Raw genomic sequence first — 18,899 nt, 5'->3', positions numbered from 1 at the left:
CATCCTGCTTGGTCTTCTTCTCCACCAGGATGAGTCCAACCTGCCTTCAGGTTGGTCCTTGTCAATGATGCCATTCCCTCATACTCCAGACCCTATCTGCAACTGCAGAGATCTTGGGATCTGCTGGTGCATCCACAAGCAAGATCCCATCTTGTTCAAGGTATAAAAGCGAAGAAAATGGCAGAAAATGCTCATCCTCTCTGGGACTCACCCTTTGATGGGCAGGGGGGGAGGTTGTTGGGCTGATCAAGTCTTGACTTTCCATGAGGTTCCCGTAATCAGCCATGCTTCCTTTGAGAGGCAGAGGAGGAGGAACGTCGGGGATGTCAGAGCTGGACATACCGTTCAGCTCCGGGTCTGTAAAAATCAACACCAAGTTAACTCCTTCCAGAACTGAATCAAATCCAAAGATCCCGACCGCGCCGAGTCTTACGCCTTCGATAGGGCGATAACCCCGCACACGCAACATCTTCATCTTCGCTGCCTCTGTAATTATCTGTAGCTCATCTAATGAGAGATTTTAAAGAAAAGTAGAACAAATGAACCAGCACACCAACAGAAAGTGTGCACTGTGGAGTCACATTGGGCAAATTTTTAAGATACGCTCGAAATACGTGAACAATCCCCTCTTTTTAATAGAAACTATTTTTTACTTCAGATTCCACGCCAAAATGCTCATAGTTTAGCAAATATAATTTTCTCAGCTGTAAGCTCTGCATTTACACCTTGTACACAATAGAAGTTTTGGTGAGTGCACTGAGAAAATACAACCAAGCTAAGCTTTATTTATTTTCCGCCAGTAAAATAAAAGCTTGTTGTTAATATAATGCGCAAATGAAAGCCTGTAATTAACTACATCTCTCCCAAAAAATTCAAACTCCAGGTAACTATAATAAATGAGCAGTCATTAGCTGTTGAGTAAATAAAATCACAGAAGAGAAAGTACAAAACATTTATTATTACTGTTTGCTGGGCAGAAAGTTCCCTTTTCTTAGCAGATAAATCCTAGCAGGTACGTGCTGTAAAGGCGAATAGCCTGAGGGATAATAAAGTTTATTGAGGCCTGAGTGATACATAGGGTTTTGTGTAGAAATCCACCCACGGTGCATTTCAGGGTAATTCAGTCATTTTAACACAGGCAAAACCCACTGTGAGCTCTACAAGATAAGAAACTTAATTTATTTTTGATAAATTAGGGAAGTGTTTTCATTTAGGCTATGAAAAAAAGGTTATTTTTATTTTACTGGGGTGATCTGTGAAACAAGCAGAGGAGTTGTTTATGCAGATATTTTTATTGCAAAGTCCCTATCAATACCTTACCAAAAAGTGTCATTTTATTGTTCTCTAAAATGGCCTCTCACTAACACAATTTAACTGTAAGGTGGCTGTATTGATTTGTCACTGAAAACTGTAATTTTACTCTTTATCCCTTCACATGAACTTTCATCTCTGCCAGGAATAATATTTTCCATCCTGGGCCCTCAAACTTTTAGTGGTTTCCTTCTACATCACACTGAAAAGTCTTGTTTGTCCTCCAAGACCTGAACTTCTCATTGTTTTTCCCATTGCTCCTGTTTTCCATCCTTTCTTTTCCACACATATAGGACTTCTCCCTTCTCCAAACAATCGTAATGCTTTCCTTTGAGTATTCCCATCAGAATCTACTTCTGCGAAGCTCATGGCATTAAACATGTAACTGGAAAACAAAGCTATGCATTCATAACTAATTATTGATGTTGCAAATGAACTTCCCTCTTCCTTTTGTCTGAATTTCCTGGCCATAATGTACATCTAAAGATCATGGGCATTTGAGAACACAAACCTCACAAAAGAGCTCCTTGACACACATCCTACACGTCTCACCCACAACTACTCGTGTACCTATCTATCTATCCATACATCTATCTATACCTGTATTTGTTTGGTTTTTTCCATGCAGTTTAGGACAATTTTGGGAGATGTTTGGAAAATGGCATTTTCTTTAGAGTTGTAGCTTTAGGTAGAACATTAGGAGAATCTTGAATCCTGCTTCAAAGAGGGAAACCTTCTTTCTGTATTTACTATAATCAATGCAAGTTTTTAGGTCTCACTATATACATTCCTTGGGTAGAAACTGAAAATGAGTATAACAACTTACTATCACCCAAAGATAAAGCAAATTTAATTGCCCTGAACACTTAATCTTTGTGTCTTACATGATATTAGAGTACCTACTAATGTCACCTAAGCTACTGTATGTAGACCAGTAGGTGCTACCAGGAAGACGGCAAGATAAATTTTCTCAGAAGTTTCACAAACCCCTTGTTTCTTCAAGGTTGACATGTAGAAGATCCATGGAAAGGCAGGTGAGCAACGTTTTCACTAGAGCTGCAGAGGAAAATGTCCGGAGTCCATTCTACTTTAACACCTGCAATACTCTGAACAACCTGGATGGTGACCAGCTGTCCAGACAACTGTGTCCTGCCCTGCTTCTGTCCCTTTCCCTACGTTCTCCAGCTCCTCTACAGCTCTACTTTTCTGCAGCCCCCACTGTGTTCCTACAGCTCATACATGGCACCTTCAGAACCTCATCCTTTCCTAAGACAGCAATAAATCCCTGTAAATGTGGACAGAGTATCTCCATCCACACTAATAGTTCCTAATATACATTAGCAACAGATTTGCATTCAATCTGGCAAACTGTTTAGTAGAACAACAATACTCTATAGTGAAAAAAATTATTTTCCTGACCAGCAAAGCCCTCACACAGTTTCATGAAATCCAAGAGTCACCTCCCTGACTGCACAAACAGGTATCGAACACAAACTTCAGTGATTTTCAGTCATGCTTCAAGAAGATCTATTTGCTACAGACCTATTAATTTTCTCCTGCTCAGTTTGGCTGAAATACACCTCACTAACTCAGTCACTCTAGAAATAATTACTCATCATTTCTGGTTTGCTATCATTACTCAAGGTCTTTCATCAGACTCGTATGCTCTGAATATTTATTCTCTACTGGACACGTGCCACGGAGAAGATCTTTGAGCTGGCAAGTGATCAGTTACATGACTTTTTTTTTTTATCTTAACCTAATGACCAAATTTTACACTCCATTCTCCTAAACTGCCAGCTAACAAGCAAGCAGTATTGCTTAGCAACCCATTAAGTGCTTTTAGCCAATTTGTGCACTGAAGGAACTCCTTTATCCTTGAAATTCCTAAAAAAAATTATCACTACAGTTCCTCAAATGATAAAGAACAAGTCCCATGGATTTTTCAATAAGCTGAACCTATTTTCCATAACACCCATAAATCTCCAGCATAAAGACATAAATATTCTCCAAAATAGCTAAGTTTCAGATACCTTTTTTTAAAAAACGAGATCAAGTTAGTCTTAGTAAATTGTATACAGCAAGAAATCATCCAATTCGAGGAATATTTTTTGCAGGAATACATATACTGTACTTCTCTCTATTTCCAGTTTTTAGCATATTGGTAGTTTTTGGCTATCAAAACTGTAAAGAAAGGAGAGAGCTCACCATTATCAAAATACTTGTTTCGGGTGTCTGACTGTGCAAAGGAAACTCTGCCCTGATTTGCACAGGACATATATCCACATTGGGAACAAGAACTTTCCACAACACTGACTATTGAAGGGAAAAGTTTTTAAGTATCAAAAAAAAAGTAAATAAAATTAAAGGATATTGATCAAACTAGATTTTTTTCTTAAAACTGATCCTCAATTCTCCTTTTCACTAACACTGAACTCTTGACTGTTGCACTAGCATTTGGGTACATGTATTAAAAAGATCTTTCTTTTGTGTGTGTCACAGCCTGGAAACTGCAAACTCTGAAAATCAGTTTTTGGTAAAGAACACTGTAAAAGAAACAGGTGTTGTATTACACCCAGGTCTGCAACAGGGTTTTCCTGAGGAATGAGGCAAACATATGATATTTTACAGAAAAACTGCGTGATAGATGTCAATGTCAAACAAAAAATACATCAAAAAGACAGATTTTTTTTTTCCCTCCTCTGATTTGTACTCACTACGAAGCAAAAAGTTCTTTTAAGGTACAATTACATTGAAAGATTAGTTTTTCAGCCCTTATGCTCGAAAATACCTTAAATCCAATACAGAATCAAGTACAACACTAATTTTTGACAGTTACTCTATATCTAAATAATTGTTAATGATTACTTGTCAAGGAAAACAAAACTTTTCCAATGTCACAAATTTGGTTGTTTTTGCAAAAGGTTGAAAGATTTTTTTTTACTGGCAAATGCAAGGAGCATGACATTAGGAGGTAAGTTCTTGTCCCCACAAGCAATCCCAGGCTGATGGCAAAAAGACTAACTCAAAGACCTCAAACCAAGGTGTAATGCCTTGCACAGGAAACCATTCTCCCCACTAGAAGTTATTTTGCCTCAATTATTCTAGGAAAAATAAAATGTAATTAAAATGAAAGACTTACTGGACTGTATGCTGAAGGCAAGCTTTGTCCGTGGAGTTATGGGGGGCGGCGTCACTTGGGAGCTGGGGGGTGACGGCGAGACGGAGAAACGTCTTTCACTCGAAATGACGTTTATGACTTGGCTTTTGGGTCTCTGTGGTCTCAGGGGGCTGATCTGCAGGGGACAAAACCAGTGACAACCCTCGTTATTTCACTACAGCAGGGCACGAGCACGAGCAGAGACTGGCCACCAAGGCATCAGAAGAGACAGTAAAGGAGGATGTGTTGTTACCAGCTGGCAGACCCTGGCATTGCTCCATTTTCCCCACTACCTCCTAAACAGTAACATACATATAACATACAATACTTCTGATTTAAGGCACTATTTCAGAGCTCCAAATGTTCTTCTCTTCCTCCCCAGAACCACAATGAGACTCAATGCTCACACTGTCCCCTTGCCTGGCATATTTTCTGTGAAGCAACGAGCCAACTCCCCAAAGACTTGCTTAATAACAGCGAAGGAAAAATCCTTACACAATGATTATACACAATCCTATATCCTTACACAAGATTATACAGCACTGGAAATCTTTTCTTTCTTCTCACCTGGCTCTACTTCCATTTTACTATTTATTTAATAGTTTTCATGGTAAAACTCTCTTCTGAGGAAGACATCATCCATCCATAAACACTGCGTGTTTGGACATAACAATGTCCATAACATTGTGTGTGTTTGTGCTTGTATTTAATTCACTGAAAAATCCTTATTGTTTCGCTCTGGCTTCATTTAAATTTTCCATCAGAAACCCTGAAACAATACTTGTAATCTGATGGGCAACTAATGCTTCTCTTAAGGTGATTCCTTTTGCTGACTTTAATTCTGAGCTCTACTGCTTGTTACCCATCTGCCAGCCCCCGTATTTCTAGTAATCACAGTGTAGAAAGGAATTTTCTGTTTCCAGGAGATGACAGAAAATGGAGCAGCAGCCTGAAGTTAAGAGGGGAATTATATCCAAGGTCCTGCATTAGGACAAAACACAAAATGCCAGCAGCAATTCATGCTTTTTTTGGAGAATTTTGCCATTTCACAACTTCTTTTAAAAAGTATGTTTTGAAGGAGAAATGTAAAATGAGGTATGAGTGCTTCCTTTCGTTTTCAGAAAACAAACCTTAAAAGGGTTTGCATAAAAGCTGTGTCCCTGAGACCCTTCTAGGAGAAATGAATCACCATAAAGTATGCAACTTCTTTTGGAAAATTCATCAAGAGCTCAGGATGATATTTCAGAAATTTGCCTGATACTAAAATTCAAGTCCTAACAACCCCAAAGGTTTCTTCTTTCAAGATGTTGTAAAGTATATTTTTAGTAGAATGGATACACACAGAGGCATTTAATTATAAAAAAGCAACTAAGGAGAACATGCTAATTGATTCGGAAAACTGCAATGTCAGAATCAAGAGAAAACCCAATAACCAGAATCAAGTTCCCAAGTTAACCTGGTTCGTACCTACTCATCCCAAATAAATTTTAACTTCTTCTGTGACTGACAAGCTCAGTTCTCTTCTTAAAGCTTCACATAAATCATGGTTCTGCTTGGGAATATGAACTCTTTGGAGACCACTAATCCATAATGAACCCATTGCCAATTTTTTTTTGGTCTGACGAAAGCAGGATCAATAGCGAGTGATGTCAGATGCCACTAAATCAATAAAATGTACAGCCTGTTATTCTGTTTTCTTACAGAAGCTTTCAAGCGGTCCGTTAACTACCTGGCTTCAGTGCTAGGTTTGCTATCAGCTCACGGAATCAAAGAACTAATAATGAGAATTTATGTTAAAGAAGTTTATGTGATACTTAAAAGAAGATATAAATCTCTGGAAAACTATAAAGACGTTACTGATCATCTTCACATAGCAAAGTGCTTCATTTATCTTCTGATAAGATCATAGTAGTACAAGATCTCTGTAATTAGGGCTTAGATTTTGATCAGTCAATAAATTCATTATGAGTACGTGAAATCTGGAAAAAAGTATTTAACCCAGACCATGATGAGACCAAACAGCCTCTGAATGCTCCTTTTGAAAGAAAGCGCAAAAGCTCCAGGAAATAATTCTGCAGTTTTATAACCTTCGCACGTTCTTGCAAGACTATTCATTTGATTGACAAAATATGAAGTTCCTACCTAAGTCCATCACAGAGATGGAAACACTCACTTCGTCAGACAGCATCATCTTTGAGAAGAGTAGTAGCAGCTCTGCAGAGATGGGAATGAGCCTGCTGTGCCCCTCACTCAATATCCTCTCTAAATTCGGTATCGTGCTCCCAATTACGTGGCACAAACCAATTAGTAGGGAACAACACAGTACCCAGAACAGATTCACGTATGAGGTTATTGATGCATCCTTCCCTTGTGAGAGCAAACCACTGGTAACTACCTATTTGTGCTGGGTAAAGAATAATTTAGAATACGAGCGTTGACAGGCAAAAGATAATTGTGTTTGTGGGGGGTGAATATCAGAAACTGGACTTTTGAACCTGCTATTTGCCAGCTACAACAGGCACGAGGCGGGTGTAACCTGAGGTGACACCTGGATGAAACAGAAGTGACACACACGGAACCCTCTCATTAATAAAGTTGTTGACAAATCCAGGCTGGCTGTTACTCTTCCATTCATTTTCTTGATGGCACTTAAGAATTGTCATCGAACCAAAGGAAAGCTTTAGTCTTCTGTGGTAAAACCCCCAAAATATTCCAGAAGTCAGAACTAAGAATCCATCAGAAAATTCACCAAATAACTGAAATCTTGTTATTGAATTAGAGATGGTAAAAGTGAGTTCTAAAATTCTCAACAAACGGAATCCAGCAACGATAACACGAAATCTCATAACTAAGACTAGTTTACTACTAAAATCTCACTTGAAATCTTTATTTTAATTTCCATTTCAAATCTAGAATTTGAATCCAGATTCAAATCTGGATTCCAATTTTTTTTGAAAAAAAATATTCCTTAATTTCCCCACCCCTCTCTAGAATTTGAATCCAGATTCAAATCTGGACTCCAATTTTAAAAAAAAAAAAAAAAAAAAAAAATTCCTTAATTTCCCCACCCCTCCATTTCATCATCATCTTTCTTAAAGCTGGAAAACTTTCTGATTCCAAGCTCCTAATGCAAGATTAATCAAAATGTTGTTTTCTTCATAAAACACAGCAGTAACAGTGCTTTGGGAGCAATTTCAACTTAAAAAGGGAAATTGCACATGGTGCAGCCCACAAAAGCAGAACAATGGAAAAGCTGAATTCTTACCCACAAAAGATAACAATTTCCCTTTCATATCATTAATGTGGGGTCATACGTCTCCTGAGTGTAACAATTTCAAAACAGGACAAATTTTATCTTTAAAATTCTTATGGTATCTGTACAAAATTCCTGAAGACAGCAGTGGGAATTGCACAACCACTCTTGTAAACTAATCTCAAAAGTGTTTCCTCTGTTTCACCGACAAGAGAAAACGAACCACGCCAACACCAGGCATCAAAAATTGACTGGCTCGTTTTGGAGCTCATCAAGTAGTTTGCAGACACTGCAAAGGGAGAGTTTTTCTCTCACCAGTAAACTCTTTTTCATATTATTGATCTGCGGATTCCAAGAAACTCAAAGTAACTCTAAGTAATGAATTCTGACATTTAATTGCCCTTCCTCTCTATAACCTGGGGAAAATTAGTCATCCCAGTCATCCACTGAAAGCTCTTGACTGGGAAGGATGGAAAACTTGAGTCAAACCATGTTGGGTGTTGCTCATTTTTGTTCTTCAGATGACAAACTGGTATATGCCTTGAAGGGTCACCATGTCCTCCTTTCCAGCCAGCATTTGTGGTTTCCCAGTTACAATCTTCTCCAATATCCCAGACCTCTCAGCGATGACAGTGACATCAACCAGCTCTCCAGCCATCCTTGGACGCCTCCCATTTGGTCTCATGGATTTTTCCAAGTCCCACTGACCAAGCTGCCCTGAAATACAATTTTCTCCTTCTGTGGCTAATGCTCTTCTCCCATGAGCTCTGCTCATCCCTTTGGGAATCTGGGAAGAGCAAGATTTGCCATCACAATGTTCAGGCTTAATGAAAATACAACTGCTGCCACGTGCAGAGTTGAGTGCGTTGCATCAAAAAGCTGAGACATATGGAAATCTATGTAAAATGTATTTTCTGTCTGAAAGCACTCTAATGATGCTCACACCTGGCTGGCTTTGGCAGGAGGAATCTCCTGGGCTGATCCAAAATTTACTGAAGTCAACAAAAAAACTCTGTAGCTTCAAAGGAGTTTGGGTGAAAAGCCCGAGATGCACAAAAGAGATTTTATCTGAGTTTTTTGCTGAGTTAATACTGGGCCTATGGCCACATTAGACAAAACAACTCTGATCTTCTGAGGTGTCAGAAGATACATCTGAGAGATTAGCTCATCTCTGGATGGAAAAGGAGGAGCAAATCCAGAAATCAGAAGAACTATGGCTGAATATGCAAATAATATTCCACTACAAATACCAAACAGAAAGACTTTAAGGATCATCACAGGTCAGAGAGAAATCGTTTCGCAAGTCCAATGTGTATGACACAGCCACCAACAAAAAGACTGCGTTAAAACCTGGCTCTACAAGTACTTGTGCAAACCATGAAAAGAACATTACATTTCTTTCTGGAGGACAAGTTTTAAACTATTGGCCTCAAAACAGGTGTCCAGGCAGAGATTTGGAGGTCACAGTTAGTTCACGCACCCCCTGCTCCAGCCTAAGCTGGCCTGGCTTTCCATTTCAGAGCTAAAACTTCTCCAGTTACCTAAGCCTTTAGGATACTTCCAGTGAATTAAATATCTGCCAAGAAGAGAGGGCTCAAGAGAGATATGCCCCATAGTTAATATTCTTACACAGAGCCACCAGTGGAACTGCTTACGATTTTCTGCTCAAAATAGCCTTTCAAGAAAACGTAATTGCCATGCACAGAGTGACCTTGTAACATTTCCACCAAAAACTGTCTTGCAGGAGTCAGCTGAAATATGAGAAAACCCATCACCATCTATTGGGAACCATAAATTCAAGAGGCTGCTAAAATGGTAGCATTTATTTTACTTAGGACATACCATCTGTTCCTTTAATCAAATAGCCACATATAGCTTTTGGTAAGACTTTCATATGAGATATCATGATTTTTTTCCACTGGAAAGAAAAATGTTTGTATTTTTGATTCATTACCACATATTAATATTGTAACGTATTCCCTTAAGAGTTATTTTTGGTCTAAAGATAAACTAAATTGTAAAAATCAACATTTTTCTTTAAAAAGAGAAAGAACACCGCTCAGGATTAGATAAAGCATTACTTGCTAATAAAGTTACCGTTTCTGAAAGGATCACTGCTTCAGACTGCTGCAGAGAGATATCAGTTGATTTAAATTCTTTATCAAATATCTCCTGATGCTTGCTGTTCCTTTTCTCCTTCTTCTTTTCCTTCTTATCTTTATCTAGGTCATCCTTGTCCAATTTATCTTGAGACCTAGAATGCATCTTTTTCGGCAGGAGGGGCTCCAGCACAAACCTAAAGAAAATTGTTGTTGCTGAGATCAATAAAATACAGTTTTCAAACCACCTAATTTTCATTTACATGTTTCCCAAAGTCTCTCTTGGGTTAACGATGCTTTGCTAATCCAGGAAAACTCATTAGAGAGAAAAAGAGGGGGCAGAAGGTCATAACAATCATAATTGTCTTACAATAAAATTTACAGCAGAACTGCAGAGGAACCCGCACTGCACATTTCCCCGCTCCGCAGTAAATTTACTGGTTTACAGCTACACAAACTCCCCAGTTTCACTGGATGTGCTTTACATAAAGATGAGTTTCTCATTCTGCATCCCACTGTACCTGCCGGGGCACCACGGCAGGAGTGCCAGGGAGCTCTGTCGGAAAACCAGCGCCGTGTGAGTGTGGGTAATTGTACAACACATTACAGAAATGTCCCCCCTGCTTCCCCTGCCCCTCGGAGGCAGGCCAGATGTCTACAATGGCTTTAAGAATTTCTTTTAAAAATAGCCAAGTCCCCAAATTCCTGCTGGACTTCTTTTTTTCTGGCGGAGAAAGCAGATACATTTATTCCCCAGAGAAGGAATAACAGCTGAGAAATTGTTTTGTGGAGGCGCGGTGATTTTCTGCTGCACACACACAACACACAACGCTTTCTGGGTCCTTGTAACTCAGCAAAATTACCCCCCCTTTGCATGGAAAAGTGAACAAAACCACCCGTAACGCAAAGGAAACACCCATATGTTGCACAAAAGCATGAGGTACAGAGGTTCAACCGCAGCCACAAGCACCGTTCCTGTCTGTAAGAACCCCCTGTGTTATATCTATAGGGGTTGATGTGGTGCTGGGAGGTCTGGTTTAGTGATGATGCTCCTTGTTTGTTGTGTGGGTGTCTATTTTTGTCAGTTGGGTTGACGGTTGGACAAGATGATCTTTAAGGTCCCTTCCAACCTAGAAGATTCTGTGATTCTGTGATATAGATCTATAGGAGTGGGCACACATACACTCACAAATCCCCCCCAGTCTCCCCTGGAGAGGGCTGAGCTTACCTGTTCTGATAGTACAGATAAATTCAAGAGTGAAAAATCAGTTGGCTAATAATGAAGGGCAAGGTTAGTTTCCCAAAATCAGATGGATTTTCCCACCTGGAATATTTCAAGTGTGTGAATACAGGCAAGGCTGATGTACTACCACCAGCAGCTCTGCAAGTTTTACAGTCCATGACTATTTTTTTCCTGGCTACAAAGGAGAAAATCTTTAGGGTTCAATGAACTTTTCAAGGAAAATTTCACTTTTTAGAGTTTTACCTTGTAGGGAAAGCACTATTCTAAGTAATATTGGCACTCTTTTTAGCTAATTTTTACTCAGTAATTTAAAGGTATCTCTCATCTCACCTTTTTAAGTGATTAGTTTAAATAAAAGGTAAAGAGATATTTTGCTGTTATTGAGCTAAAATATTCTTAGATAGACAAAGAATTTTATAATTTACATTATAAACTAAACAAGCTACTAAAATCACACCCTCATTAGAATTACACTGATGGATTTTAAGAGTATGTCTCAAACCAGTATGCTACAAAACTGAAACCAAATGAAAAACCCCCAAACAAAACTGAAACCAGTTTACTTTTCAACCTTGGAAAAGCATTTACGATGCCGCGGTGATGCACACACGAAGAGGCCACAGACTTTGCTGTGAAACACTGGAGGGTTCCTGTTTCAGACAATTTGCAGTGCAGTTCTCCCAGTCATCTCCATTAGCAGCAATATTCAAAATTATTATTATTTTGGTTGTTTGAAGCACTAAAGGCCCTTCAGTTTTCAACCCGATTTAGCTCATTTGATGGAAAGATGCTGGAAGTGTCCCCAGTGTCATTCCCCGCTCCCAACCACTGCTTCTAAGTGCTCAGATTTGTACTTCTAAGGCCTGTTTTAAGCAGTGAATAAACCCAAGGTCCTTTTTTAAAGTCAGAGTTTTATTTATACGTAGAGCTGGGAGTTGTAAAACACCTGCTGTGTTAATGTCTGCTTTAAGTTTTTACTGTTTAAAGGCTCCAAAGCAGGAGAAGCTGGAGATGGCAATAATGGCAGTTAGGACAGTCTGCTGGCTCCATTTGCAGTTGTTTTTCTCAGCTTCATCTCTAATTTCAGAATTATCACATGAAGAAGGGAGAAATGGAAAGCAGGAGAAGACAACTGGCCACAGAGCCAACCAGCTATGGGTGAACTTCTTCCAAGTTAGTCAGGACAAAGCACCCACACAATTTTTACAGTCATTTGAATTTCAGAGGTCTTTCATTACGTTATTTACATCTGATGGTTTTTCTTCTCCTGCTCCACTAATCAAGCAAATGAGCATTTCTTTCTGGTCCTCTCAGTGATGATAGTTGCTCATTATATTTTCCTTACATTTACTACAGCTGTATTTCCCCGGGCTTGGAGCAGGAGCTGAGCTGCACCGTCACCTTTGTAAGGTTTTTTTTAAAATATACACCCTGAGCAGACTCATGAGATCCCCCCAAACCACTGAGTGACACCTGTCACAACAGAGCTGGGATGGAGATGCAAAAATTAAGAAAACAGCACTGGATGGAGAAAGAAAAATACATGTAATGATTTTGAAGGGAAAAAGAGAAAGAGGCAGGGGCAAGCAGGGAAAGAATCAGTATTTTTTTTTTTAGAAAATAAAATAAATTTGCCCACTAAGCTGGGATGGCAGTTAATCCCATGTTCCAGCAGGACAACTTTTGTGGAGGAATTAGTCAAAACACATCATTGTCTCTGCTGCCCTACATTTCTACCCAGATGACTCACGGTGTGTACGTTACAGAGGGGACCCTAATGAGAGCTGAATTGTGCTCTGTTTGTGGTTCTTCCCAACGGGTAAATAAACTGTTTGTAATCAAGGTAAGTACCATGTTGGTCCTTAGGTGCTGTGTTTAATTTTACTCCATGCTTTTTGCTCTCCAGGCAGGCAATAATTCCCTCTGAAGGTGCACAAGGGACACAAATGTTTCCAGCACATCTCTGTAAGACAGGAGCCCTCCAGGAGGCTTTAAAAAAAACACCTCCTTGGTCAAATATTGAGTTTCTGGATTATGGGAACGCCTGGGGAGGAGGAAGAGGGAGAAGGGACTTCTGAGGCTGCACAGAAATCCCAGAAAGAAAACAGATTATTGGGTTCTTTTGAGGGATGTGACTGCCAGGCAGGGCTTATCACCAGAATTCCCAGTTCTCATGTGAAATATCTTGATAAGTCTTGAAGTGCAGTCTTGCCATAAGCAGCTTTTCCTCTGGCAGCGAAAGTGAGAAGAAATGATTGAGCAGTTTGCTAATCCCTTCCTCCTCCCAAGCTCCACCTGCTCACCAGGACAGGGCCGGCTGGGCAGCAGATCACTTCTGAACTGTTACACTGGTAACACTCTAAAAGGGGGTAATTTATCTCCTGTTTGCTTGGATTTTTTTATTTGAATGCTTAGGGAGGGGTTTTGTTTAACTTTGTTTTAAAGAAAGCCAAGAAGAGTATTATATTTATCTAGTAAAAAAAAAAAAATAAAAGAGAGAGAAGGAATATATCTTGAGATAAATATCTCCATAGGGGGTGTTTTTATAGATAAATATCTATATAGGAATAGGTGGGCTGTCACTTGAAAGCACCATCTGCATCCCATGAGTTACACACCATCGTGTCACATTAATGTTTGTGGGCATGATGATGAACCAAATCTGGAATAAAACCCACTGGGAGAAGACCCAACCAAAAAATCCCCCCAAGTTCCTTCTGAGAGCAAACAAAAGTTGTGCTGCCACCCTTGAGGAGCCAGCGGGATGGGAAGGAGTAATGTCCTGAGAGCACTGAGGTCCGGAGTGGGGTGGTGACAACCTTCAAAGCCTAGGACATGCACAGCAAATCTGACTTTCTGGAGATAAACCTGGAAATGAGTGTTTTTTACACACCCGTCGGAGCCAGGCCGGGAAGGTGTGCTGTCGGAGGAGATGGAAGACACCGAGGCAACGGAGAGGGGTCTGGAGGACGACGGCATCGTGAAGGATCTCACCATGGAGCGCGGCCGACTGCCTCGTCTGTCATCCAGGCTTGAAAGCTGCAAGAAAGAAACGTTCAGATCTGACTTCGTAAATCACAGCGTGGCTGACAACTGGCTACAAAAAAAAATAAAAAAAAATTGGAAAGGTTTGATGGATTTTTCTTCCATGTGGAATTTTATATTATTAAATTACACATCATGTTTAACAACAAAGAAAACGATTCTAAAGAAAATCCATTTAAAGGACTAAGAGGAAAGATGTATAATTTTAAACATATTCCAATGATTCATTTGCTTCAATGGAATTTACATGCTTTTTTTTTTTTCTACATCTGGGCTTTAGAAAGAGTAAAGAGTTACTTTTTTTACAAGTAACTTATTTTTTAAACCCATCTCTGCAATTGAAGTGACTGCTCTGTCAGTATATTTAAATGAAACAGAGTTTTTAAAAAATAAAGTAAATAATAAAAAAAAAACACTAAGAGGAATTTTATGTCAAGACAGCCAATTTGCAGAGTGACATCTAGGTTAAGAAGAAAATATAGGAAAGATTTTTTTTGTTGTTTCAGACAATTTCAGAGTTCTGAATATTTATACAAGCTTTGTTAGTCATTAATAACTGATATATGCATAAAATAATTGAACTCTTTCAGTCAACAAATAAGAATCTCATGCTGTTTAATTACAGGTATATTTTCCACCCTGTCAACTGCTGGTAAATTGGCCTTGTACAAGGAAGACAGAGGAGATAAAACTCCATCAATCCTGACAAGTCTTACCGGTGGGTAGAGTCAAATTAGAGAGATAACACCACCTGCGTTTGACTTTCCAGTCATCTCCCCCATGATGGAAATGTATATTATTGAAGCGACTGACATGCAAGTATCATTAATGTCAATTATTCCACTTCTCCATGGGAATAAATTACTATTTGAACTTTTTTCTTCCTAGATATATTAGCACGATGGGATTTGCAGGACTACAAAGGGAACCCCACTTAGATGGATACCATAAAGGCTGAGTGTTCCTTGTAAGATGTCAGCATTCCCATTAAAAAAAAACACCATCGCTAAAGGCACGATGAAAATGAATTTCTGAAGGAAGGTCTGTCACAGAACACACCCGGATATTTCACTGTATGCACTACTGCACCCAGGCTTTGGGCACTCAGAGAACGTCACTTGCCACAATTTTCCTGCCCCACCTCCTGCAGCATCTTTCCTGCCACCCCCTCAGTCCAGGATGCTCCACATCTCCCTGGAAGATGGAGTTCCCTCCCTCACCATATCCTGCATCTTCCACTCTTCAGAATAAACCTCTGCGGGATTTTCCAGAGATAATCTGGAATGAAATTCACACCCTCTTTATATTGATGTGATTGGCATAACATCATGATCCTGAAGCTGCGGCAAGGGACATTCAGACTAGATATTAGGAAGAATTACTTTACTGAAAGAGTGGTCAGGCCCTGGAACAGCCTGCCCAGGGAGGTGGTGGAGTCACCATCCCTGGAGGGATTTAAGAAACATGTAGACATGGCTCTTCAGGGCATGCTCTAGTGCCCAAGATTATTGGTTTGGGGTGGGGTGTTGTGTGTGGGGTTGTGGGTGTGGGGTTTAGTTGGTGGGTGGTGTTTTTGGGTTTGTTGGGTTTTTTTTGGTTGTTGGTCGATGATCTTGAAGGTCCCTTCCAACCACTAAGATTCTGTGATTCTGTGCTGTCGATGTCACTGATGAAGATATTGCACAGCGCCGGCCCTAGTATGGACCCCACCTTTGGGAAGCATGAAGTTAGCAGGTCACTTACGACAGCTCGGACGCCGTACTGCTTCTCCACCTTGTCCTTCAGCTGCCGAAAGCAAGCCTCCATCCGCTCGTGGAAGGGCCTCAGCGCCTCCGTCACCTTCTCCCCGTGGATCCGGATGCCTTCTGCCAGGAACGGGATCTGGAAAGCAGAGTTTCCACCACCTGAGTCTGCCCAGCCCAGCCCAGGGTTAGGGCAAGACTCCCACACATGGGGCAAGAGGAGTAAAAGATCTCATGGAATAATAAATAAGAATAAAACCCCAACAGGAATTATCATCATCATCACTCATTGTATAGGAAGCACAACGGAGTAAAAAAAGCATCTAAAAATCTGTTTTACGTTATTTCCTTTTTCCTCTGTTAACCAAAATCCTTTAAAATGAATTCCCCCCCCAAAGCTCTACCCAGTAATCATCTAGGGGAGGCACAGCTGAATTTATCAGACAGCCCAAATATTCCCAGCCCCCCCCACACTGTACTTTCAAATGGCAAACTGATGAATGACGACTCTCAGCCCAGGTTAATAATATCAGTCCTTTCCCAGTTTCATAAGAATAAAACCTTGAAGGAGAAAATACTTGTATGCTTTCTTTAAAAAATGCTATTTCTAAAACTGCAAATGAGCTACATCATTGGACACATATATATTGCAGAGTAATATTTATTAATAAAACATAGTTTAATAGACTATACATTTCTCCTTAGAAAATCTACTTTATGTTCTTGGGGAGAAAAACAGAAGAGGAAAAAGAATTACATTAATTCTCTTTTGTAACTGAAAATAATCATTTATCTTCAAGGCTTCTGTCACAAAATATCCATGCCAACACAGGATTATGTAATTAGTTCATAGTGTGGAGGTGTAGCTGACCTTTTAAAATGTTTTAAGAGAGACATTTCCATTCCCACAGCTATCCAGACACACCATTAGAGTTTTCTACCTCCAGCTTACAAAAAATATTTCCTCTTCCAGGTCCGTTTCAGCCCACACAGTGCTCTGATTCTAACTTAGATATTCTCTGCAGCAATCAAGTTAAGAGGCTTCTTCTTAATAATTCATAATTAAATCATAATACTGATTAAAAACAGATTTTTCTAATAAGACCGAGCAGCAATCAAAAGCAGCAGCTTTATTAGTAAGGAGAATAACAAATACACATGAATTACAGATGAAGAAACTCAAGAAATCTTTTCAAGATGATTCTCTGTGGTTTGGCACTATTTCAATGGACACAGTTTCTTCTCCTAAAAGACTACAAAGAGATGTATGGAAAGTGACAACATTTTTTACTGTAGCAACTGCAATTTGTAGCCAGGTGGATTTGTACTCTACAAAAATTAGACACTAAAATCAGAAAATTTCCCTGTTCTGAGTAAGTAAATTTCCAAGTTTTCATAATTATCAGGGACCCTCCTGTTTTGCAGGGAGAAGTGGTCACTCGGCTCATTTATTTAAAAGAACCTCCTGACTTTTAAAATGGATTATTTAAAAAACATCAAACTACCAAGGTGAAGCACGTGTGGGGTCTGAAGCTTCAGCTCTGAGGTGATTTTCACAAGCAGAAAATGCATTAATGAGCCCGTCCCAGGGACCAGCTTTCTCCAGTTTAGAAAATCAACCAATATGAAGTAAATGACATTTTTGGTAGGTGGCCTCCTGGTAGAGGAACTGTTGAGTCAAGAGATCAAGGAATGGGCTAGAGGAGGCACCAACTATAAGGGAAGGAAAGACCAGAAACCAAAGCAGCAGCAGCAAAGGCTTGTTATTCTTTAATTCCTGAATTTAATAAACTTCCCAGGGCTTTGATGCAGAATTTCTGTGTTTCTGAGTCAGCAGATTCAGTCTCCCTGTCCAAGACCACTTAATCATTGAAACGTCTACCAGGTACAGGAAGAAAGTACCTTTGGAGTCTTTTACTATTTATTTCTGCCTCACCTTCTTCTACTGACTTCAAGATTCTTCCTAGGTCTCCTTTCCAGACATTGACACAGGGAAATCTGGTGACGAGGGACACTGAATTTTAAATCTGTATTTTAAACCTTTGTGGAAGGTGGAGACAGAGGCAGGATTTTGCCACGTTCACGCTCTCGACACTTCATGTGCCTTTGGAGCAAGGGCTGGGTTTGCTTATGGCTTTATTTCAAAAGACCTTACAGAGTGCCCTCACCTTTGGAGAGATGAGTGAAAAAGTAAAGGTAACAAATGAGCTGAATGGGAAAGAAAACCAGCCCACAGTAGCACTTATAGCATAGTTGGAATATATGGTAGGAATGACCATAACTCTTTTAAAAACATTTTAAATTTTGTAAAGTTCTACTGCAACTTAAAACTATTTCCTGACATTTTTAATTTTGTTTTTTAAAGATCTTGATCCACTTGCCTGAAAAGAATGGAAAATCTACATCCACTTGAATTATTAAAATGAATATAAAATCTTAAAGGAAAATCTTTCACTATAATGGTATTATAAAAACTTAGTTTTGTATGCTATGATTTTTTCACCTACGTAGAAGCAGCACAGGATTTTTACGTGACATGCTAGTTTTGGAATGCTGTAAATACATTAACTAAATGCAGAATGATTAATGTCATCAATCATTCATTTCACTGCCATCATTTCAATCAATCTTTTCATTATCTTCATGTTAAAATAAAAGATCAGCTTGAAATGATGTAGTTGCATGGAAACATTTTTTTCTAAGTCAAAAAAGCACACAGACAAAATTGGGCATCGCTTTACTAATGATATTTACCTGAAAGAGCAATAGAGAGAAAAAAAAAGTGTAATTAAAGTTCAAAGGAATTATAAAAGGGCATGAATTCCATGGAACTCCAATACTGACAGGAAATTACATATGTAAAGCCACCACATAATTAAAACACAATGTGATCAGCTGCCATACCTATTTTCAAATAGTAATATAATACACAAATGTCACCAAAGTGAATCTTTGCTGAGGGGAAGTGTGTTTGCAATTCATTTGAAGTATCACTATCAGAGGCAAAGGCAGAAAGCTGACACGAAGTGAGTCTTCTGGGATCAAA

At 39.4% G+C, this 18,899-nt stretch overlaps 1 protein-coding gene across 1 annotated transcript in view; it reads right to left on the bottom strand.

Annotated features, from left to right (window-relative positions):
- The window catches only part of DOCK1 (dedicator of cytokinesis 1), a 294,524-nt gene that overhangs the window by 7,570 nt on the left and 268,055 nt on the right, over positions 1–18,899 (bottom strand). Inside the window, exons 47-51 of the mRNA XM_014945313.1 lie at positions 15,855–15,992; positions 13,960–14,105; positions 9,822–10,020; positions 4,454–4,607; positions 212–357 (exon numbers count right to left, since the gene is read on the bottom strand). Coding sequence (XP_014800799.1) covers positions 212–357; positions 4,454–4,607; positions 9,822–10,020; positions 13,960–14,105; positions 15,855–15,992 — 783 coding nt within the window. The remainder of the gene's footprint in view (positions 1–211; positions 358–4,453; positions 4,608–9,821; positions 10,021–13,959; positions 14,106–15,854; positions 15,993–18,899) is intronic.

Source organism: Calidris pugnax, unplaced genomic scaffold (genome assembly GCF_001431845.1).
Source record: "Calidris pugnax isolate Ruff unplaced genomic scaffold, ASM143184v1 scaffold89, whole genome shotgun sequence".
Classification (NCBI taxonomy): domain Eukaryota; kingdom Metazoa; phylum Chordata; class Aves; order Charadriiformes; family Scolopacidae; genus Calidris; species Calidris pugnax.
The sequence above is the reverse complement of the archived record's forward strand: the minus strand, read 5'-3'. Positions and strand labels throughout refer to the sequence as shown.